Consider the following 24217-nt stretch of genomic DNA (forward strand, 5'->3'; position numbering starts at 1 on the left):
TGGCTGTACCACACCGCTAATACAAAACATCTACAACGGGGGAACTAAAGAAGCTTCCTGTAAATTCTTAACGTGTTCATTCATTTCATATTTCAATCATATTTGTTGTTACTTAAAGTTTAGAGCGCTCCTGCCAAATAAAGCAATAATTGTTGGTAGTTTAGTAAATAAATAGCAAATAGTAAATAGTAAAGAGTAAATAAAATCAGCTACATCTTGCCTTGTGATCTGTTCATTTGTCAGGTGCAATTTCTATCCACTAAAGGCTAAATAGTGATTTGAAAAAAACTGCAGGTGTTAGAAATCAGGGATGAATTTGATCTGATTGAGAGGAGTAACTAGGTCAGGATAAAACTGTCAGAAAAAGAGGGAACTATTTATACAGAGAAAGAGCAAAGTATAGTATCACAAAAACTATATGGTAATAGTGGGGCACAGGAAACTGGGACTTGAATTTTTATTCTTGCGTTTGTTGTATTTCTAGCTGGCTATATACCTGTGCTCAAGGTATTACAATTTTTGTACATTCGGTTATTTCTGATTTATTTTTATATTTTTTTTTCCCCAGTAGGTGGCCACACTTGCTAATTTAAAGAATCCACTCAGCCCCGATGGAGTGGGTTGTGTCAAAGGTAGAAAAATAGGACATGGCCATATAAAAAGAACGCCTATTGCAGAAACAAGTAGACCAGAAGTCCTCAACCTTCTCTGTTTTGCCCCTGTTTCTTCCCAGCAGAACTGCAGGTCCTGATAAATCAGTTTGAAGCCCACTAACATACATGCTTCTCTTGGCTATCTTTCACACATCTCTTAGAAACAGATCCTAAACCCCCTCAGACCAAAAACCTGCTCTTAGAAATGCTCTCATTTGTTAGCCTCTTTGTGGAAGAGGGAGATGCCTGTCTGGCTGCTTTCCACAAGAGATGCATCCAGGTGCCAGAAAAAGCAGGAAAACATTTTTTATCTGCAGGAGCTGCTTCTACCATAAATTACTAAAGCAGAGTGGATACTGTAGAACACTGGCTACTAAAGAGGTAGAGAAGAATACATCTCTTTCACCTCCTATATAAAAAACCCTCTACTGTTAAGCTGTAAAAACTGCACCCATATTTTCACCCCCTATCAGAAAAAAAAAACTATTCTTTAAAATGTGAATCTTGAAGTCATAGAAATGAAACTCAAATGGTAGTGGATTAATTTGGAAAGATTTTCACTTCATATAAATTGCATTAGAGGTAGATAGGACTCAGTCTGGTAAAAACCAGGCTAAGTGCATTCTCAGCACTATGGGTGGATACACCATATGAGAAAGGGTTCTAAAAGCTAGGGTTTTCTTACCTCTATTTTCTAGGTGTTTTCCTAAGTCCACAGTGCAGATACAAGATGTGAACTCAAAGTTTGACGCAGATGTATCCAGTGAAAGAGCTGCCCCTTCTCCATATAATTGTGCTCATTTTAGGAATCGGTGTCATATTCATTCTTTCTTAGATTGAAAGTCTAGTGTGCAGGAAGAGTAGTTAAGAAGGATCTGTACATTTTAAACATAAACTGATGAATTAACAAAAAACACCCCCTGAACTCCATTTTAGAAAAGAAGATCAAAACTTTCTTAACTTCAGCATGAAATTGTCATCTCCTATATTAAAAAAAACCCAGATCTCTAGAGAAATCCATTTTGGACAGAATTGAACAAAATATTCCCTTCTACAAGAGTACTTTTTTACTTGACAGTACTTGTCATTTGAAAGTTACCACTATTAACTGACATCCAATTCCCACAATATAGTACCTTTTTCTGTCTTGTTCAGGCTAAAATTGAGGAATGGAAACTCCCTAAAACCCTGCATTTTACTTTCTTTATGAAGCACAAAGACACCATGTTCTGCAACACAGTTCTCATTCTGACTATGGTGCTGGCATAGATGGCAGTCAAAGCACCAAGTTTGTAAATTTCTTAAGATCTCTCAAGGCCAGAGAACTTGATGTAAAATGCTGCAAATTTTGTGAAACTCTTGAAGGACATTAGCCATGCTGATACACTTTGCTGTTGTTACTTTCATGGTTTTTACTCATTTATGGATTGAAAGTTACTGCCTTCTACGTGTCACACACATTCTATATGCTACGATATGACCAAACCAATGGATGTACAGAGAAAATGTACACAAGCAGAGATAGAAGACAGACAGAAGAAAGGATATTATACCAGATGGTCATATTAAAAAAAATTTGGGAAGTTCAAGAATGAAGAGATTCTGCACGTCCTCTAAAGTCAAACTCCATTTATTATTACACATCTAGAGTCAGATTTAAACACAAAAAGACTGAACAGAGCATATTATTAAATGAGAAATGCTGAAATAGATAGAAATCCATCTGGTGAAAACATGACCCACTAACATAATTTTTTTTGTTAACATCATCCAACACAGTTTCACTTTTGGTATTTGACGTATGACCCAAGATGACATAAAATATGAAAACATGAACGCTGGTAGGGCTATCTGGGTGATTTCTGAGCTTTTCTTAAACAGCTGTTTGTCCAGACTACAACAGAAGAAACACATCTTCACCCCTCACGTTCACAGACTTGTCAAACCCAAAACACAGTAACTGGAACTCACTCATTTGATCACTGCTGCACACCCTCCTGCCTCCCTTTCACACACTCACAGTGAATCTTTGCTGTTTGCTGACCCCATATGTCAGCGTCAACCAGCTATGAACAACTGGGGAGTTTCACAAAGGAAGACATACTATAGCTCTGTGTTGTGGTCATGGAGCTAGTTAGCCAGTAGGCTCCGCGTATGTGTAACACGCTTTCTAGCAGCACACTGCTATGGTAGCTCTGCTGTTGCAGGAGCTGAGTCTCAGAGTGCATCCACCACATAACCCAAAACGTGGACTGCCTATATACTTAACAGACAAAAAGCATGTGAGACTTGCATTCATGCTAGCAGTTTCAGCAAAATGGCCTACTGCAATGTATCTTCAGTCTGCTCAAAGGATTCTGAAGAGAAAAATTCTCTAATCTCTCATGTGAAAGTAATACATTCTTTATCACTTTTGGCCCCTTTTTATTCATTACACATTTGCTAATCTGAAGGATTACTCTGATTTTAGAAAGTATTTCTTTATATTAGAAGTACTGAATATCTGATCCCTACATATGGAATGTTACGGTTCTTCTTTTCTGAACATTGCTGCATTACGTTTCGTATTTTCTCTCATTCTTCTTGTGTAAACTGAGCATGTGGTTTCACATTACACCTAACCAAAGCTTACTGCGAAACGTGCAGTTCTGGGCTCTTTGTCTTCTGAATTAAAACTCCTTTGCTCACACCTGCACCAGATCTAGTCAACCTGCAGCCACAGATGAGTTGGTTCAGTCAGCTGAGCCACTACAAAACTATGTCTTTTGGTGAATAATTTTTGAATGACGTAAGTGGTTGATCCAACTCACTCTGCAGCTGTAAGCTATCGCAACTTACTCAAGAGGTGTAAGCTTGCAGCTGGAAATGGAAATGGACTAGGATCATACCTTCCATCAGTGGCTCTTTATTGGAGTAGATTAAGTGAAACATGAAATGCCATGTATGACATGAGCATCTAATTTCTAAAATGACTTTAAGTTCAAGTAATTCTAAAGACCCACAGTGTAATATGTTCATTTTTTTGATCCAAAACTGTTCGTGTACGTCCTGGGTCTGGCTACGATGGAGTTAATTGTCTCCATAGCAGCCTGTGGTGCACTAAAACAGTGTTGTTAACGCAGCAATACTTCAGCTACTGCTGAACAGAGCTTGCACAGGGTCAAGGCTTTCTCTTTTTCTCCTCTTTGTCATCATCCCCACCCAGGAGGTGCACTGGGGGTGGGCAAGAAACTTGGGAGGGGAATACAGCCAGGACAGTTGACCCTAATTGATCAAAGGGATATTTCATATCACCATGCTCAGCAATAAAAATTGGAGGTAGAGGAAGAAGGAGCTGGCTTCCAAGATGGCTGCTGCCTGGAGACTCGTTGGACATTGGCCTATTTGGGGGAGGTGGGGAGTGATTTCCTTCATGTGGCCTTTCCCACCCTCCCCTTTCCTTCATCTATTAAACTGTCTTTATTTTGACCCACAAGTTTTCTCGCTTTTGTTCTTCCTATTCTATTCTCTCTCCCATTGCAGAGAAATGAGCGAGTGAGCAAGTGAGCAGCTGCCAAGTTGGTTGGATGTATGCTCGTAATGTGTACCGCACAAAACATCTGTCTATGAGGATTCTGATGTTTTGCTCAGCAAATCCTGCAGTCCAGTTGAACACACTGACACCAGTCAGAGGGTTAGGGCAAATAAACAGGACGTTAGGGCAGGATTACCTGATTTAAAGAGCAACTCTGACAAATATTCTAAAAGGCAGTCTTCACCTTAAGCTTCAGCAAACTCACAGCTCAGAAAACTTGCATACTTTCAAACATGTTTCTCTGGAGCTAGTCTGGCATTCTACATCACTGGTGAACTCAAAGTCCTTTTCACTTTTTCTAAGTTATATACTGCCCTTACAAAAAGCATTTATGTAAGTGATTAACTTTTAATTAGTAAAGCAGAATGGTGAAATTATTACCCTGAGACCAATCTGCTACCAGTGGAAAAGTACATGGAAAAGAACTGAAGAAGGAGAAAAGAAAAAGAACAGTCTGGTTTTATTCCATTCACTACAGTAATTTTTAAAATACTGATATATCCATACTAGGAAAGGAAAAAAAAAAAAAGACCAAAAAAAAAAAAGGAAAACACAAAAGCTGACAGATATGAGATTTGTTGATTTCTCTCTCATTCTACAAGGCTATCTGCTATAATATTTTAAAAGTAGTGAGGTATTTCTAAAGCAGCACTAAAGCATGGATAAAAAAAGAAAGACTCTGACATGATTGATTATACCTTTCTTTCTGTTCTCAGCATATTCTTAAAGTAGCAGCAACAACAGGAGAATATAAACCTGCACTGGCAAGAGGACTGACTGGACAACTAACACTAGTCATATATTTTATGAATGAATGGCATAATGGAGCCTCAGCTCCAGTGTAACACTGGCCACCGGCTTTCCCTAACTTAGTTTTTGTTTCAATTAAATACATGTGGTTGACCCAAAGCATATTTTGAGGAGACAGCACATCAAATCTTCAGTATTTCCAGTGATGGGAGTATCTAAACAATCTTCATTAAATTGTACCAATGATTAAATACCATTACTGATAAAACTTATTAAATGTCTTACCGGCTCTGGTTTTTATTTCCTTCAAATGTCAACTGTTAGACCTTGTTCAATCTGCTAGACTGAAGATACACTTATTACCAGTTTTGTTTCCTATACAGCCCAGTCTGCGACCAAGTGATCCTTACCCTTCTCTCTTATGAGGTCAGCAGATCTTTGCATTTTCCACCATGAGGCAAGTTTTCTAGTCTTTTAACCATTATTAAATGTCATTCCTGAACTATCCTCAAATTTTTCAGCATTATTCCTGTTATCAAGATAAAAAAGACACACAGTATTACAAAGGCTTCACAAAATACAACCGTAATACAGAAAACCAGTGATGTATGCCCAACAGTCTCTATAGCAAGGTGTAGTATTTAATATTTGCATGTATTAAGTCAGATTGCTTGTACCCACCTACTAAGCCATCAAGACTTGTTCTGTGTTAGCAACCTGTTCTCTTTAAGTTTTAGCAGTGTCCCAATAACAAGCCTATCTCTAAGGCTTTATCAGTGGTTGTTCACTTTTTTTAAAAGTAAGGTAAATTCCCGATTGTAATTCAGATTTTCCTGTGTAGTTCCTTCTTCCAACTCATTTGACTAACAGCTTGAGAAACTGGTTCTTTTAAAGCATTAAGCCCGGACTTTTCCGTCTGTGTGATACCCAGCTCCTGCCCCGGGCACCTCAGCGGCCCCGGCAGGCCGCACTGCGCCCGCAGTCCCTAGAGGACTCGCATGGAAGATGCCTGGTCGCTCCCAGGAACGCTCCTGCTCGGCGCTGAGGAGCAGCAGGCGGTACGGGGCACCCTGCGGATCAAACGGTCGAAGGTCTCACCCTGCTGCTGACAGGCCACCTCTGCAGTGACCGGTCGCTCCTCGGGACTTACCCGGCTACAAAGCACAGGCAGGGAAGCAGGGGGAGGGGGGGACGGGGACACCCCTCCCTCAGGCCCCGCGTCGCGCTTATGCTCCCTTCGGTGCCGGCGACTCAGGGCCCGGGTGTCCCGCCTCTCCGCGTTGGCATGGTAACGTCCGCCCCCCCCCAGGGGAGGGGACACACGGCCACACACACACACACACGAGGGGAAAAGGTGGGAAAGAAAGGGAGTCACGTGACGCGCGGGCGAACCGGAAGTGCATGCCGCGTGCGGGCCGTGACGTGGCGGCGGCGGCGGAAGTACGTGTGTCCCTGTGTGTGTGTTTTGGTCGGGGCAGAGGCGGCGGCGGCGGAAGTCGGCGGCGGGCTGGGTGAGGCACGGCTGCGCCCCCGCCCCTCGCCCCCACCCCTCTCCCGCGCCCCGCCGAGGGAGTCGCCTCCCCTCCTCCACCCACCCACCCACCCTGCCCGGGCTCACCTGCCAGCCCCACCGGACGGACCGACTGACCGACCGACGGACGGACGTCGCTGCGCCGCCGCCCGGCTCCCCCTCTTCCCCCTCCCTCGCTCCCGCGCGCGCGGCCGCCGCGGCCAGGCCAGGTGAGGCGGGGGGGCCCCGGCGGCGACCGGGTTGGGGGAGGGGGTGTCTGTCGTTCGGGCTCCTGCCGGCGGCCGCTTCCCCGGGCACCGCCGGCGGGCCCTGCGGGAGCAGTGGGCCCTGCTGCGGGCTACCGAGGTGGGCAGCGCGGCGCGCGGGAAGAAGAGGCTGGTCTCTCCCTTCCCGTCTCAAAATGGCGCCCCCGATTTTCCCACTTCCCCTTATTCCTGTGCCTGGAAGGGAGCCGCGGGGGAGGGGAGGTGGTGGTGGTGGTGGCGGCGGCGGCGGCGGGGGTTGGAGGGGCTGGGCCCGAGGACTGCGGCGAGAAGGAGAGAGCTGGGGATCCTCCCCTGCGTGCGGGCTCTCCTGCAGTGAGTTATCACCGTCTGGGTCCAGCTACAAGGGCAGGGATTTTTCCTTCGAGTTGCTTGTGAGCTACGGAGGGTGAGGTTGGGTGATGGGCCCCTCGCTTTCCCTTTCACTTGCGACTGGAGGAGAGACGGTGAACAAGGTGGGCAGTAAAATACTCAGCGCGTCGCCATCCGGGGGATCACGACAGGCCTAGTATACTCGGTACGCTCTACCTAAGACTTAATTGGAACTGGCCATAAAGCTAAAGTATGGTGGAGGAACAAACCTATGCCTTCTTATGTTTTAGAGGAGAGCTGAATTGTCTGAGAACTACCAAAATCTTCCAAACAATAGGGCCATGAAAGGCTGTTCACTCAGCATTTTTGATTGTGGTTTTTTTTTTCTACCTTATGCCTCTTTCAGAGCCTGGGGATGGAAAAGAGAGGTTGAACAGCTGATTAAGCAGCTGAAATTAATCGGTGGCTTCCATGTAACATTCAGACCAAGTGAAAAGCATGGCATCTTTGTTTTTTCCAATTTGGTTGTGACTTTCAGAGTTGGAGGCAGGCTAGATTGCATGCGGGTGTTGTTATTCTGTGATAAATGTCAGGGAGAAGGTAGACGTTGGCTGAAGTGAGATGACTAGAGACAATGGTAGTGCAGTCATTATTGCTTACATTTCCTGTATGATAAATAAGTTTATCTGAAGGCAATTGTTACTATACATCATTCATGTGAGCTTATGAGATGGTTATTATCTTTAATTAGAAGGCTGTGATTTTTTTGCAGTGACTTTCTTGAATCAGTTGTTTAACTTACTGTCTCATTATGTTTCAATATAAACTGGCTTACATGTGACAGGCATTTTGACAGTTGTAAGCATCCCTGTCTTGAACACTGCAGTAAGATGCCACATTAATTCTGCCAAACCTGGAAGGGAGTAACAAAAAACTTGGTTGGTAGGAGTGTCTAATAAATAAGGCTTTTTAGATACTGCTTTTTAAAGCATTTAAGGTAGTCCACTATAAACAAATTTAAAGTAGGTAACGGTTGCAACCTTAGCATTGTATGATCTGTCTCTGTTCGTGAGGTGTGAAAAAGTTTATTAGAAATTACTACAATAGTAAGTGTGCTCATGGTAAGAAACACTGTCATTTGCTCTGAAGTATAAAAGTGGTGGAATGTTCCTGTTTTAAATTTACCACAGATTTTTGTTTTGGTCTTTGTATTTGATAATGCACTTAATCACATTCATTGTAGGAACAATGTTAGCTGTCTTAATCTCTTCAGTAGGCTGGCTTTTGTCACTACTGTTATTTTGATACTTTTGTATTAGCTTTCTTGTAGTTTAAAATAGGCACTGGTCTGAATGCTTACATGACTGAATTATGCCATTAAAGTGTGAGTTTGTAGATATTGGCTAGGACTGTTGGTGTTTTCTACACAGACTCAAACATAATAAAATTTCTGTGGTGATCTATTAAAATACTTATGACTCTTTCATAAATGCAACTCATTAATAAAAACTATCTACAAGCATATAAATTTCTCTTCTAGAGTAATGAGAATACCCAGCATCTGGTCAATTACTTGGTAGGATTAACTGGTACTTCCTAATAATATGCTCCAAACTTTGTTGTTCTGGCATTTCAGCATGAAGCTGCTGTGCCTTTGGGGGATATTCATGAGAAGAGTGAAAGTTCCTACTTACCAGAAGGACCTATGTATTTGTAGTGCCCAAGACTGCAAAATAGGCCTTAATTTTTAATATATGATGGAGTTCTCACATTAACCTCCATATAAGTAAGAAAATTTCCCTCATTCTATCCATATGGAGCCATCCATCTAAGAAACTTCTATAGTATTTTCCTTGTCAGATTTTTATATGAGTAATTTCCCTACATAACTTTCATACGTATCAGTTGCAAGTCAAACAGTTATGTGCTTGCTTTTGTGTAGATGAATTAAAATGTCTTCTCAAGGTTTTCTTTATTCATATGTTCCAAACATATTGATTACAAAGTTTGCTTAGCATACAAAAATGGCAGGGAGAGACACTAGTGGGTCTTTTCCTGGAAATTTTCACCAAAGCTAAGGGTAAAAAATAGGTATGGCTGCTAAGCCCTTGAAGTAAGTGTTGAGAATTGTCTTGAAAGTGATTTGTCAAAAAAGGCTTGAGTTTGCAGTGTGTGTGTGTGTAGGGTACTGAATGTAGTCTTCCTCTCTTCTGTGGTGCTTTTCTTATGGTTCTCCAGGCCAGTGTTTTACAGATGACTTAAGGAACTGGAGAATGAATGTGACCTGAGGCTTGGAGCATGTATGGGGTCTGTAGCACTGAAATCTACTTTTAAATCCTTGTGAGGCACTATGTTTGACACAAATGTGGAAAGACTAGGCCAGAAACATTCTGTAATGTCTATGTTAAACTGTAATACTGCTTCTCTTCAGATTAAGAAAATCTATTCCTTGTTTTTCATGTTTGTATGCTACTGTGCTGTGAACTTACTGAACAGTTCCAATATCATCTGAAACTTCAAAAGATGTTGATTTCTGTATACACTTATAGAAGGTGTTAGTAAATTTTAATATATCAAAATCATCTGGATGTGCTCTATCAGGTTTTCAGTCTTGCTTTTTTTTTTTTTTTTACCCTGAGCTGTTAAAAAGTGGGTGGTATGACTGTAGTAGGTTTATTATTAAGTTATTAGATATATTGATGTGACTAGTGAATGATGTTTGCAGTATGTTTCCTGGACTTGATGGCCTACCTCTCTTGTAGTGTGATCTCTACCAGCTTGACAGCTGGTTATTTTTGTACATGGTATCTGAGTGTCTAGAATGATTTCTGAGGGGGGGTGTTACAAGGTTGTTACAATTTCTCTGATAACTACAGCTTCTGTAGCTTGGGCATCTATAAAAATTGAATTAGGTGTTTTTCTTGACAAACTGTTTCAGCTTTGGTGGGTTCTGAAGGAGTTTTGCAAGGGGTAATAATTATTGTTTTGTAAGTGATACAAATCTGAATAACTAAAAGCTATAAATGACCAGTTGAAACAGATATTATGCGAGTTTTATCAGTCTTGTCTGTTTTTCTATCATACGTCCTTCTGCTCTCCATATGGGAAACAGCAAGCAAAATAGTAGTCATAGCGAGTAACCAGTGTATTGGGTTGATCTCCTTGCTGTGTGTCATCCAGAAGTCACTTCCTCCAAAGAGTACTAACTTGTATGGTCATTGGATGTAGCTCTTACGTCTTTATTAATGCTGCAGAGTCTAGAAAAATTTGGGATGAATTAAGATTAAAGGGCTTTAAATTATTTCATGGTTATCCAAACACACTAGAATGCTACAGCAAACAGATGTATTTAGTTTTAAAACAGAAATAACTTAATTGTCTTCGTTACTTTTCCAAAGGAAAAGATAAACAAATGGCTAACACTATTCTGAGCTACGTATATTTTGGCTATGCCTTGCTGCTTTCTCTCTTATAATTAGAGAGAGATTAACTGTTGTCACTGATCCATTTTTATCCAAATTGCTCCACTACTTCTGAAGAGTTTCAGCAGCACGTGTAGGGTCTTGCCTGAGAACTAACACAACAGCTGTGCATGAATTGTTTTATGGTGTAAGGATGAGAGGTCTGGTATTTTAAAATAACTGGATCCATTCCTGTATTCTGAAATATTCAACCATAATTAATTTAATGAGTAAGAATTTTAGTTTGTAATTATCATAGTACTTAATAACAATGGTGGTGGGATATGCAGGGGCTTTTTTGCTTCACAGAAACATTCTTTCACGTGTTTGGAAGAACATATATCTAAAATTTGATATTTATTAGATCATGTTGTGCAACTGAAATTAGGAAAAAAATCTGTTGATTTAAGGATATCATAATAGTCAAACAGGACACAAATTTGGGATAGACAGGGATGAATACAGGCTTGGAATATCCTACCTGGAAGAAGCTAAATTATTTTGAGAGATACAGGAAAAGGAGCAACATGAGCAAATAGGAGTTTAAGATGTTGAAAATATTTTTTTAAGACCTGTATGCAAGCTCTGTTTACAGTGAAATAAAATACCACCTTTTCAACTGTTAGGTTGGTGAATAAATAATGCTAAGATTTCTTTCTTGTTGCATAGAAATTAATTTATAAGGGGGTATGTCAGTGGAGGATGGGGTTCTGCTACAGTGCTAGAAGCACTTTCCAGAAAAGAAGATTCTTCAGGACTTGTGTTGACTTTACAAAAGGGAGAGTTAGGAAGGAGAAGGAAGACTTAGTGTCTGAGCTAGATGTGTAGCAAACTGGAATGCTCAAGTGCCTGATACATGTGCTAAGTAGTTTGAAATGGAAAGATGGCTAAAGACTACTGCTTGGTTTAAAATGTAGTTGCTTTACCATAAGGAAGAAAGAGCAAGAAGTCATTTGAAAGTAGTAGGTTTGCTTACCTTTTTGCAGTATATATATATATAAAAGCCATTTTGTGCTTTAGGAAAATATGCTCTAAACTAACTTGCTTGCATTCTAGATTCTAGGAAAGCTGTATACCCACAAAGTATGCACAATTCAAGTAAATAATCAACTGGACAAAGTTATAGGCTGGGTTTTGGTTGTTTGGTTTTTTTAGCAGAAATACAGAAGCAGATGTTTTTCTCACTGGGAGCTGAGTAACCATCACTTGGGTATATTTCCTGTGGGCTTGCTTGGAGTTTTGTTTTGGGAACTGGGAGGAAACAGAATACAGAAAATTATTGTGCCAGTCTTTCATACAGCAATGCTTACCTGCAAAAAGATTTAATCTCTAAGCGTAAATCTTAGGCTTAGAAGTGGTACCACCAGAATCTAAAGGCTTCCTTGTCCACATGAATAATACTGTGATTTTTTTTTTAAAGGAGTTTGAAAGAAGAGTAGGTAGACTAAGGAATACAATGCTCATACTTGTTCTTAACAAAGATCTCTGTTGTGAATATTGATCTGCTAGAACGTGTTAGTATTGGAAAGAGCAATTTATCATCATATGATAGTTCTCTGGTGATTTGCTCAAAGTGATCTAGAATTCTTACTGGTCAAGACAATCCATTTTTCTACATGTGGAAGGCTTTATTTTTGCTTCTCAAAGTACAATTGTTAACTAGAGAAGGTATTCATGATTTGTACATCAAGTTCTGTACTTTTATTTATGGAAATTGCACTTGATACATGTGATAGAAGTGAATTCATGAGGTTTACTTGCAAAGAACTTGATGTGGTGCTTGAGTTTTCCCAATTTGCTCAATTTTTTTTTAGCATCCTTTAATGGTGCTGACTTCAGAATATTACTTAGCAATAGCAAAACTATGGAAGAAAATTATTATTTCTTGTCACTTTATATTTTACCAGTAATGTGAAAGTCTGAATCTGTTGTTTTATTTCAATCTTGATATGTTAAGAAATAAGATACTGAAGTCTTGCAAGAAGAAACATAATTGAATTTAAATGTCCTGATTTGAAGCTTTAATGGGAAGACTAGGTGTTGAAGAAAACTGGTTCATTTGTCATAGATTTTGTCTATAGTTGACATGTTAACAGTGATGGTAGCTGTACTCCAGACTATTGACTTTGGTAAATATTAGGACAAGTTATATGTAATCCATGTTGCATTCGTGAATTAGATTTTTCTTGTTTTATAAATCTAATACCGCCCACTGTCTTTCCATAAACAGGTTGTTACTGGCAGAAACACCACTGAGATCTGAATCCTGGAACTTGCTTTCAACAGAGTGAAACAAAGGACTTCTTTCTAATTTGGGCATGGCTAATCGAGGAGCAACAAGACCCAATGGGCCAAATGCTGGAAATAAAATTTGCCAGTTCAAACTCGTACTTTTAGGAGAGTCTGCAGTTGGCAAATCAAGTTTGGTTCTTCGTTTTGTAAAAGGACAGTTTCATGAATTTCAAGAAAGTACAATTGGAGGTAAGGAAATGATCCTGTTAATTTGTTTCACGTTGAGTTTATATTATCCTTGACAATCTTAAATGTAGTGGCACTTCTAGAATGGGTCACTGACAGCAAGGATCAAAGCTGAGCCCTATGTCTCTGAGAACTATAACTTTCTAAGCTAAAATTTGTAGTTGGCAAACATCAATGTCAAGTAGAGAAAGCAAATGCGTGCTTGAACTCTGCGCAGTTTTGAAAACTGGGCTGGATGTTACATATTTTGGGTGGATGTGTGGCTATTTTAATTGTGCTGTATGCTTAACGCATGAAATAACTGCTTAATAAGAATTAAGAATTTAGTTGCTATGAAAACAAAGTCCTTCGTCCTCCAAAAAGGTTGTGTTGTCATTTATGCATCCTGGCTTTAGTTCTGATTTGGTAGAACTTGCTACATTTCTGGATATACCTTTCTTTGTTAGTAATCACAGATTTTTAATGTGCTGTTTTTACATTTTGTGACTTCAAACAAAACAGGTGCTGGCTACTAGAATTTAAAAAAAAAAAAAAATCTGTTTAACTGTGAACAGATTTGATCCCACCTCCATGGCAGATTTCTTCTGTTCTATTGTATGTTGAAGCTGTTTGTGCTTTGAGCTGTATTCCTCCTTGGATGAATTTAAACTTATCCTAAAACTACCTAACAGCATACAGATTTTAAACAAAATATGCATTTTATGGATTGATAAATATTCTCTAGTAGTATGTGTTGCTGGTTGTGTGAATCAGTCTGTTTCATGGTAATATTTATGTGAAGCCCTTTCAGTGGTCTATATGTGTCTTTACATTTCAACAACTGTTGATGTGTAAAAAATCTATAAAGCTTTCAAAAAAAATGCAAAGCTGAATTTCATTGCATCATTTTTTTACTGTATTTCTAGCTGTTACATGTATTTATTTTGTATATCTGTCAGCATAAATAGAACCACCTTTTTCTCCCTTAGCAGTCTTACTAATGCTCACTTTTGGCATTGTGCATTTTATAATGCCTTTAGGATACGTGTTGGTGTGAAAGGCTTCTGTATTCTCATACAACTATGTGGTAACATGGAGTGCTTTTTCGAAGATCTATAGTGAATTACCTTCCCAATATCAATGTGGTTTTTAGTTGGAAAAAACATTTAAAGTTAAGTGAAGTTCATTGTTCAGTTTCAGTGGTCTCCAATTCATTTGACCTCCTTTTTGTTTTTTCTTGTTTTAGTGTCTGGATATAACTAGAGATAACCAGACCCTGTTACACTGTTTAAAATCTATAGAAAGGTTAAACAAGAGCTTCAGTCCAAGTTCAGATATATAGAGTTTAGTGTAATCTCTCTATTAAGTTGTGCCTCTTCTATATAAAATAGAAACAAGGAAATGCCATATTATACAGCTGAGAGATATTAAATGTAGCAATGTTAGGATTCAGAAAAAGTTTTCTATAGAGAAAGCTGTCTAATTCTGTAGTTTGTAGTTGCCTAAGGCATAATTTTCTTTGTATACAGAAGGGCCTTTTAACAAAGACAGGCTTATGTGCATTGTGAATCTGAATAAAAACGTCTGAAAGAGAGTGCAGTTAAAGGCAAACATGTTGGATGGTGGTGGTGTGTTTGGTAACTAGACTTTGCCACTTCAGACTAATGTGGCAATGCCTGTTAGTTGCTTAAGACAAAAGTATGGCTGTTAAGGATGATAGGCTTTCATATAATTAACACAACTGATTAATTGCCAATTCAATATGTCCTTGCAAGACAGAAGAAAGTTACCTTGTTTGCAGAAATTAACTGGCATTTTATGGTGGTTGAAATGTTCAACAAAAACAAGAGGATGTCATAGATAAAACCCTTGTTTTAATTCTCTTCCTGAGTACCTCCCTTCATTTATGGAGTGTAGATACATTCTTCTGTTGAAAAGAATAAAGTCTCTAAGAACTTCAGATTCTACTTGTTCAACATCTTGTCTCTGCCTTGGAGAAATATAATATTGAGCTGGTTCTGAGGAGGAAGCCCTTGGTCTGATGCAGGACGTATGGTTTTTTCCCTCTTTATTTTGGTTCTGGGCTGCTTAGGGAGCTACCAAGAGGAGCCTGCTTTACCAGTGCTTGGATATTTAGCATTTAGAGAGATTTATGGTGATTAAACATTGGAACATCAAAGCCTTTACCTTCTCTAACCTGCCTCTTCATCTGTGATGGATGCTAATACCCCTGAAGCAGGAACACTGACCATTTAACTAGTCAGCTTCTGTACGGTAGTTAGTGTCCTTTATGAAAGCAAGATTGGCTTGCTTTTGGTTTACTGTAATGAGTTGAAAGTTGCAGCAGTTTTGGAATGATTCATAGTCTATGATGTCTTGGAGTATGTGGGACAGGGTAACATCCCAGGTATGCAAGGGTTATGGGTCAGTGCCTCTTCAGACATTCAATTTAAATTGCCCACAGTCTGTCAGTATGCTTAGTGATGAGTCTCCAGTTCAGCCAAGTAGGGGGCTTCCCTTTGCATTTCATCAAGGAGAAAGTCTTTAAATTTTTAAATTTTTTTCGTTGTTTGTGGAAGGAACAAGGACAAGCTAGTCCACTATATTTCACTAAATGTCTGTCATGACTGGAAAAACAACTCCAAGCATTTATGCTGGATTGCGCAAACTTTTATCTAAATTCTTAGAATCGTTGCATTTTCTGCTGTGTATGTACTATAACTGGGCAAACAATGTGACTATAAAGCAGGTAATTGAGACAGCTTGTCAGACCACTGTAATAGTTGTGTGCTTATTTTTAAACTTCAAAAGCTATGGTGGAACGGATGACTGAGTTAAAACTCAAAGGGTTAAGATAATCCAGTAGAAGGAAATCTTACTTTTCAGTGGTTTTTTTTCCCCCACAAAATTCTTGAGATTGTAGCTTAGTTTTGTAATATGGGTTTGTATGTTGTGTGGGTACTCGCCCCCGTAGTTCTAATATGTACATTAATGTGAATGGAAAATCTTTACTTGGAGTAACTGAAGACTTGAAATAAGTTACTGTTTTCTGTAATTAGGAGACCATTATTTATGGTAATGCATTCAGCTGTAGTGGCAATGGATGCAAGTTTCCCTGAAACTGTAGGCTGTCAGAATATTGCTGAAATTCATTCTTGAGTTCACTTGCAAAGTCAAAGATGTCAGCTTTAAGAACAAGAGTTCTTGAGAAGTGGTTCTTTCTTCCATACCATTAGCTAAGGTGGAGTTGTCAGAAGCTGAAAATCAAAGCTTTAAGATACTATTCAAGTAATGTAAATGTGTAGAACTGTAAATATCTGAACTGTTGGATTACAGCATGATGGGATGCTCTTACTGGTACTCCGTATAGTCTGTTGAAGCAGGAAATATGTCTATAACACTTAAGGCTTGTGCTTACTCAGATTGACTATTACCAAAAAAAGAATTCTTTCCAATTATTGCTTTCTTATGTCTTTAACTTGAGGAAAGACTGATTGTTTAAATAACTGTTCTGTGTTGTTCAGAGTTACAGTCTGTCAGCTAGTGCTTGCTTCAAACCTGCTGTATTTTAATATAGGTTTAAATTGTTTAAGGAAGTCATATTTGCATCTCTGAACATAATTTTATATGAATATAGAGAGATAAGCAGACTTCTGGTTTCAGCACCTCTATCTCTTTTGTAGCTGCTTTTCTAACCCAGACTGTATGTCTCGACGATACAACAGTAAAATTTGAAATTTGGGATACAGCTGGGCAGGAGCGGTACCACAGTTTAGCACCCATGTACTACAGAGGAGCGCAAGCAGCTATAGTGGTATACGACATTACAAATGAGGTAAGTACTATATTAGGGAGGCACAAGTGGGATTTGAAAGTTAGCAGTCCTTAATTTTTCTCACTGACTTGTGTGAATCAATTCATCATTTCATAGAATCATAGAATGGTTTGGGTTGGAAGAGACCTTTGAAGGTCAGCTAGTCCAAGCCCCCTGCTATGGGCAGGGACATCTTCAACTAGATCAGGTTGCTCATTTCATATTGGGCTATGTAATGTTAACTTGTGTCTGTAAACTTTTCTTGCTAAAAGACCGTTTCTAGGATTTTTTTTTTTTTTTTGTATTAAAGAGAGAAGGAAAGCAAATTCTGTTGTAGAAGTGTTTCAAGCCCACGTTTAAATCAGTTCACCAGAATTGAGCTGTTACTCTCACCACATTGCTGGTGGCAGTTCATTTCAGATAGTGGAAGACATTGTTTTACTATTGTATTATTGCAAGTTACAGGTAATGACTGGAAAGGTAGCACAAGCCATTGAGACCAAAATCTAAGGTTATTTGATTTCTTTTTATTTGAACTTAAATCAGATAGATAAGCTTCGCTTGCATTTGGTAACATGAGACTTAAAAAACCCAAAACCTTCAAAAAACCCAGAAACCCTGTACCATAATGAACAGTACTCAGTAATTAGAAAGTGTTTTGGGACCCTTTCAATACAGCTGTTCATAAACTTGATTCTTCTAGAGGAGAAATTAAAATTCCTATTTTCTCTCTTAACCACTTCTCTTTCCTTACTCTTGTTTACATAAAGATCTTCCCATCTTCACTTACTTTTTCAGCATTATCCCAGCTAAGCACATTTGAGAATTCAGGTAGGAATGTTTCATTTTAAAAGCTCAGTTGGCAAATTGGAGCATGCCTTTCGACTAAGGTAGCAGCCTTGCATTGGCCTTTTGCCTGAAGTATAGATAACAGAGATTGGGGTAATAGGTGAGTACAAAAGGATGGTAAAACTCAGTTGCATCATTTTGCAATCATTAACAGGAGTCCTTTGCCAGAGCGAAAAATTGGGTGAAAGAACTTCAGCGACAAGCAAGTCCTAACATTGTAATAGCTTTAGCAGGAAACAAAGCTGATCTAGCTAACAAAAGAGCTGTGGATTTCCAGGTATGTACTTAACTTCTGTTTATAGAAATAGCATTTTGTTGGAATAGAAAGTAAATAAACTTAGGAGGAGCTTATATACATAGCATAGCTAGTTGTTACAGAGGTCATGATCTAAATATAAATGTCAACTGAGACTAATTATACATGCTACTGAAAAATATATTTCTCTACAAGTGCTATGCAGCAATAGACTTTTTTGAATAGTTAAGTATGACTTTGAGGAATAACTAATTTATTTGCATGTCTTTAAGGCTAATTGAATTTCTGTTCTTTGATGTGACCTCTTCCTGTCTTCAACCTGAAATTACCAGAAACTAGAGTTTGAGTGGGTGAGATAGCAGTAACTCTCAGTGCAAACCATTCTCTCTGACTTGTCAGCAGGAGAATTTTGATTATTGTATGATGCAAAGCTGATTGATGTGCTTAACTTGCTTAGGCTGTCCTGTTGAAGCAATGTTCAAGATCAGAAAATAGCTTCCAAAGCAAATAAAACTTACTGCAGATGGTTCTGGTCTATTCATGATTGATTGAATTTGAATTAAGCTTGTATTAGTCATTAATTTTCTAACATTTTTAATTTGTATTTGGTGTCACTGTGTGAGATACTACTGTTTATAGTCATGAATCCTTTTGTAATGATAGGAGTCAGACTACAAAGGTTAGCAGTGTGTTAGGAATTTTCCTGCCAGAATTCAACCATGCTGTTTTCTAACTTTATACTTACATGTCAATTGTAACATAAAGCTGCGTGACAGAAGACATTTGTTTTGTGAAAAATTGTGGTATTTAGCAAAAACTTCATACATGTGTGTAGTCAAAAACTTAATCAAATTTACCAAAGTAGAACTGCTTTTAGTACTTTTTTGTACAATTGCAATCTTAATATTTTTAAAATGTTCATTTTTTTATTTATGGGGATTTATGGGCTCCTTGCAGGCTTGACAATCCTTTCTCATTGCAAAGCACATTTTAGATTTCTATGTATTTGTTGATGTGCTATTTCACATATAGATACCTAGACCATAGCGGATGTCACCTAAATGAATGTAGAATGCTGTAGATTATTTTTTTCATCATAGGTATTCTGTAGTTTTGACTTTTTTGCAGATTTCCTATTGAATGCAAAGGCAGTTACATAGTCATAAGAAGCTGGAGATTCTCAGCTGAATTGGCTAAGGAATTGCACAGGAAGTGGCAAAAATAGGAAACTTTTTATAAACAACATATTTCAGATCAAAATTCAGACTGAAAAGAGAGATGACGTGGCAAGATACTTAATATTGCCTTTTTGTTTTATAACTGTGAATTTCTGTCAGGACAATGAAACTATTCTGATCCATCAGCCTCAATGGTTGAAAGATTCAAGATAGTTCACAAACTGCCTTCTTTCCAGAGTGATAATAGACTCTGACATTTGGTGGCACTTTCTGGAGCTCATCCTTGCTATCAACAGCTAGTGTTCTGGATCAGGGTTGTCTTTTTAATAAATATTTTTATTTATTATTGAGTTTTTTGCCTGAGATTTTTCCATATGGATATTTTTACGATGAGTAAGGATTTTTATGGTTGCATTTCTAAACGTTTAACTGCTTGATGGAATTGTAACTTCTTCACAGCTGGTGAATAACTCAGTCACATGAGTATTTCAACAAACTTTCTTTCTTTTAAAATGGTATAGAAATTGTTCATTAGCAATAAAAGTACAATGTGTAATGATTGTGTGATTTTTATTTTTTATTTTTCTATAATGAAGTAATGCAATCTTACTTTAACTTTCAGGAAGCACAGGCTTATGCAGATGACAACAGCTTATTGTTCATGGAGACGTCTGCCAAAACATCTATGAACGTAAATGAAATATTCATGGCAATTGGTGAGTTCATGAACAGACTGAGTATTTAAGGGAATTGTTTTCGTGAGATATACGCCATCACAATCTTTATAACCCAAGATCTTTGTTTTTCATTTAAATTATTTCTGGCGCTGAATTTTCTGTAGGCCTTTTCAGATCCTTTTTGATACTCAGAAGAAGTCAGATAAACTTACTTAAAGTACAGTTGAACAGGTCTTCTGTCAAGCACCAAAACACTTGAATTAACTTGAAATAGCTAAGCTGGGTTACTTTTGAATTCTGTCAGCAAGTTCCGTGTACCTGTTTTGATTCCGTGATGAAAACTTCTACTGCTTCAAGCAAAGTTAAGCTTTAGTTGTTATATACAAAAACCGCCCACCTTTCCCGTGGTATGGGTAACCATAAAAAGCTTTACACAGCTTTTCTTAATTGTAAGATGTACTTGGCATTTGTTAATCAAATTAGTGTAAGAATATAAGTAAAAGCGTATAAATGTGTGCCTTTTGATGGTATGTTGTTTGTAGCAGACTCCACACTGCCTTGGATAGGTGCAGAACCTGGAATAATGTACCTTTTATGAGACAGTGGTAACTGAAAGCTGGAAGCATTTCAGAATGGGAGTGATAATGGACTTGCTTAAAAAAAAAGTCAAGTGTTCATTTTAGTCTAAATGAAATATTTGCTAAATACGCTTCTGTGTTAAAATTTTATTTGAATTCCAAATGCGGCTCTCTGAAATCCAAAAGTTGTGCCAAAGATGACAATATGTGATTAAATTCAGTGTCCAAGTATAAGTAAAGGACACTTCATGTGAAAAGTAAACTTACGAATATATTTCTAGCCCTAACATAATCTTAGAGATTTGTAAAGATGCTAACATGTAATAGTAAGTATAAGTTATTAAGAAATTGTGTAAATTCCATTAAGGTACAAAATTATAATCCATTGTTAATAAAATTTCAAAAATGGAGAAAAAAGCATGTATTTTTAGGTTGGTCACCTTAACCATAGTAGTGGCTCTGCTACTGGGGAATAGTAACGTATAGTGTCAAATAACCTTATTAAATTATTTCGTATTTTGCACTAGAGACCTCTCTATTCTACTTCTTTTTGTGAAATCCAGCATTGCTATCAAAATTAAGTGTTTCTAAAGAGCTCTTGTCTTCTGCTTTACAAGTCAGTAAAGCAGAATGTAATTTGTGATGTGGTTCGAAGTTCCAGCAGATGCAAATTTAATTATCACTATAGCAACACTATAACAAGTACTTGCTTTATATTAACTATAAATACTGGGGAGGGAACCATATCTGTATGAGTGGAAAGTGTATTTTTCTCACAAATGCTCAAGATAAGCCTGCATTTAATCATACAGAAATGCTTGGTTACGCTGTTCTGATGAAATTTTAAAATTAATTTGTTCAAAAGTGTGGTTTGCATCTTGTTTAAAAAAAAATTAATCCTTAAAATCTGGTAATTTTTTTGGTAATTTCTTGTATCAACAAGAAGTCTTACCTCTCCATATTTTGATGAAGCATACAAAGTAAATTTGAGAAAACAAAGCCCAATTAGTACCCAGAGGTTTTGTCTGCAACATTGGTTGTCCATGTGAGTATTCTTTTACATCGACGGGTGAAATTCAGCTTTGTCAGTGCATCAGAACAAGATCTCTGCAGCAATGGACCCTGTGAAAGGAAATCTTCATGAGGATCTAAGTATTGCATGGAACTTGGAATAGCCTTTTGCACAACATGGATGCAGTTCTTCGGATCATTTGTGAATATTATCTTCAAAAATGGGAGAAAATGAAAAATGAGAACATGGACAGAATTGAAGGATGCAACCTACAGCTGTTGTAAATTGACTGATTTAGAGCTCGTTCAGAACTTCCAGTTAAAAAAATTCATGTCAATTTACAGTTCTAGAATGTATCTAGAATCCAAAATGACAGTGCTCTAAAGGCATTTTTTTGCTGTGCTTTGTCTCTTTGTGCTGTCTCAGCAGTGTAGTACCATGTGAACTCTCCAGTTCTATTACAGAATCATAGAACAGCCCAAGTTGGAGCAAACCTCAAAAGATCATCTCTGGTCCAACCTTTTGTGGGAAAGGGAGCCTAGATGAGATTATCTAGCACCACAACACATCTTGTTGATGTGTACTTTGCTGGTTTTCTGGCTCTTATACTTGCATTTTGTTCCTTTTAGGAAAAGTTGTTTAAAAAGCTGACCAAAATAATTACTTTGGAGTATGTAGAATAGCGATAGTTGTTGGGTCCTGGTAACGTGGGCAAGACAGCCCCATGAAAGTCATTTTACATAGAACTTAGCTTTCTCTCCATCAGAAAATTGCTAAGAGGAGCTACTGCTCAGAAGAGTAACATTTGTCACCCTTATTTTTCATGTCAGGACCAAGGAGTTACCTTGGAGCTACAAGGACAACAAAGAATTATCACAGTCAGTTGACTCGTAAGAGCTGGAGAGAAGAGACAGCTTGAAAAAGAGAGTGTTGATCTAGTGCTGAGGGCCATTTTGTGTGTTGTATGCAAATACTTATTCTGGCTAGATAGCTGGGCAGTAGTTTGACCCATATCTGTCTGTGTTTTGTGCCTTTCTAATCTTTCTGTGTCTTTTAGCACTAACATCCTGATCTTAAAGCCTGTTCTGTGTCAATGGATTTATTACAAGAACCATCATTTATTGGCGTAGCAGATAGCTCAAGTTACTAATGTATTTCACTTTCGAAAATTATAGATAAGGTAGTTAATCATTGAGAAGTTGTCTTTTTTATTACCAACACACTGAATCAACTCAAATTTTATAGTGATTATATTGATATGCTTATAGAGTAATAAAGTGTTGACTGTTTGTGTACTCTGGTGATTTAATCCTAGTATAATCTCAGTTTTAACTCTTATTTCTTGTTGACTTTATAGCAAAAAAATTGCCCAAGAATGAACCACAGAATGCAGGAGCCAACTCTGCCAGAGGAAGAGGAGTAGACCTTACTGAACCCACACAACCACCCAAGAGTCAATGTTGTAGTAACTAAAACATCAATTGCTTTAAACTGTTCTCAATATTCTTCTGCTTCCTAACTGTTAATAACCATGGAATTGGAGTGCTTAACCTGGCCCAGTACAGCTTCCAAACAGCGAAGAGACTTACGATAATAGTCAAGTTCATGATAAAGAGGTGGCTTTTTTTTTTTTACCTAAAATTTTAACATGCATGTATCCACCACTGGCTGTAACATTTCAGCAGTAGAGGAGAGATGGAAGCGGAATAAACTTCCTTCAGTTGAAAGGTTTCAAAAAATCACTTATTAGGGGTGTAGAAGAACTACTTTCCATGGACCTAATTGGCCAGTTCCTGTAGCCTCAATACTGGTTACTGTTATAATAAATAGAATTGGGACTTTTCATAATTCTCAATTGTGCTTTAAAACCTTTTTAGAAACAGGGTCTAAAAATTACTTAAACTTATTCACAGTATTGATGCAACCAGTTGTTTCTGCAGGTATCTACTGTTTAGTTATACATTCCATAGTTTAATAATTTAATTACAAATAATACTTGCATTAACAATTTTAAGAACCCTATGCTTGCAGGAAAGTGGAGTTTTAGTTGGTACACTGTATGTAAATTATATCAACCCAGCTAGTTATCTAAAGGAATTAGTGATAAATCAAGTTTAACTTAATTTCTAATCTGTTAAGAGGGTACAGACCAGTAAATTCAACTTTACAACTTAGGATTTTTTTTTCTCTACAAACTGTAAGAGCTCTTCAAGTAAAACCACAAAAAACTTGGTGTCTGTGACTTCTTTCTTGTTTTTATCATTGCTGGCCATTACAGTTTATGTTTTTCCCCTAAGGAAAAAAATAGTGCACTAACGATTATGTACATCCAACTTGATTTTAAATTTGGATATTAATGTACTGTAAATAGGTACTCTGCATTGTAGTCTACATTTGTTTAATACTTTCTGTAATATTTAAGAGTTGCTTAAAGGTATACAGAATGTACAGTTACTTAAAGCTAACTTTTTTCCTCTCTAATCAAAGGGGGTTCTAAGTTCTTCCTTTATGGCTAGAACAGTAATAAATGATGCTCCTGTATCTGTAACATGAGTACTGCTGTCTGTCAGTAATGAACTTGCAACTTTGTTTTCCAAAGTACGTTTTATTTTGATCTGTCCAGTATATTGCACTAATTCTTTTAGTTATTTTCATTATATGAAATCTACCAAGTGTGTCAGAAGAGATGAATTAGTCTATTTAAATGTTGAACTGATAGCAGAAACTTACTTGTGCAGATTTTAAATTTGCAGTAATCTGGGTTTAGCAAGGAAAATGACAGTTCACCAGTGTTTAGTTTTATATTGAGGTGCTCAGGTTTGAATAAAGTGGTTTAAAAAAATATTTTTGAT

The 24217-nt window shown here is 37.9% G+C and overlaps 1 protein-coding gene across 1 annotated transcript; it reads left to right on the forward strand.

Annotated features, from left to right (window-relative positions):
- The first annotated feature begins 6430 nt into the window (after positions 1 to 6430).
- Positions 6431 to 24209, forward strand: RAB5A (RAB5A, member RAS oncogene family). The gene is made up of 6 exons (XM_074838657.1): positions 6431 to 6717; positions 12775 to 13025; positions 16685 to 16836; positions 17819 to 17941; positions 19721 to 19814; positions 22723 to 24209. The coding sequence occupies exons 2-6, from the start codon at positions 12863 to 12865 to the stop codon at positions 22836 to 22838; spliced, it is 648 nt and encodes a 215-aa protein (XP_074694758.1). The 5' UTR covers positions 6431 to 6717; positions 12775 to 12862; the 3' UTR covers positions 22839 to 24209.
- Positions 24210 to 24217: the final 8 nt, after the last annotated feature.

This window comes from Strix aluco, chromosome 1 (assembly GCF_031877795.1).
Source record: "Strix aluco isolate bStrAlu1 chromosome 1, bStrAlu1.hap1, whole genome shotgun sequence".
Taxonomy (NCBI): Eukaryota; Metazoa; Chordata; class Aves; order Strigiformes; family Strigidae; genus Strix; species Strix aluco.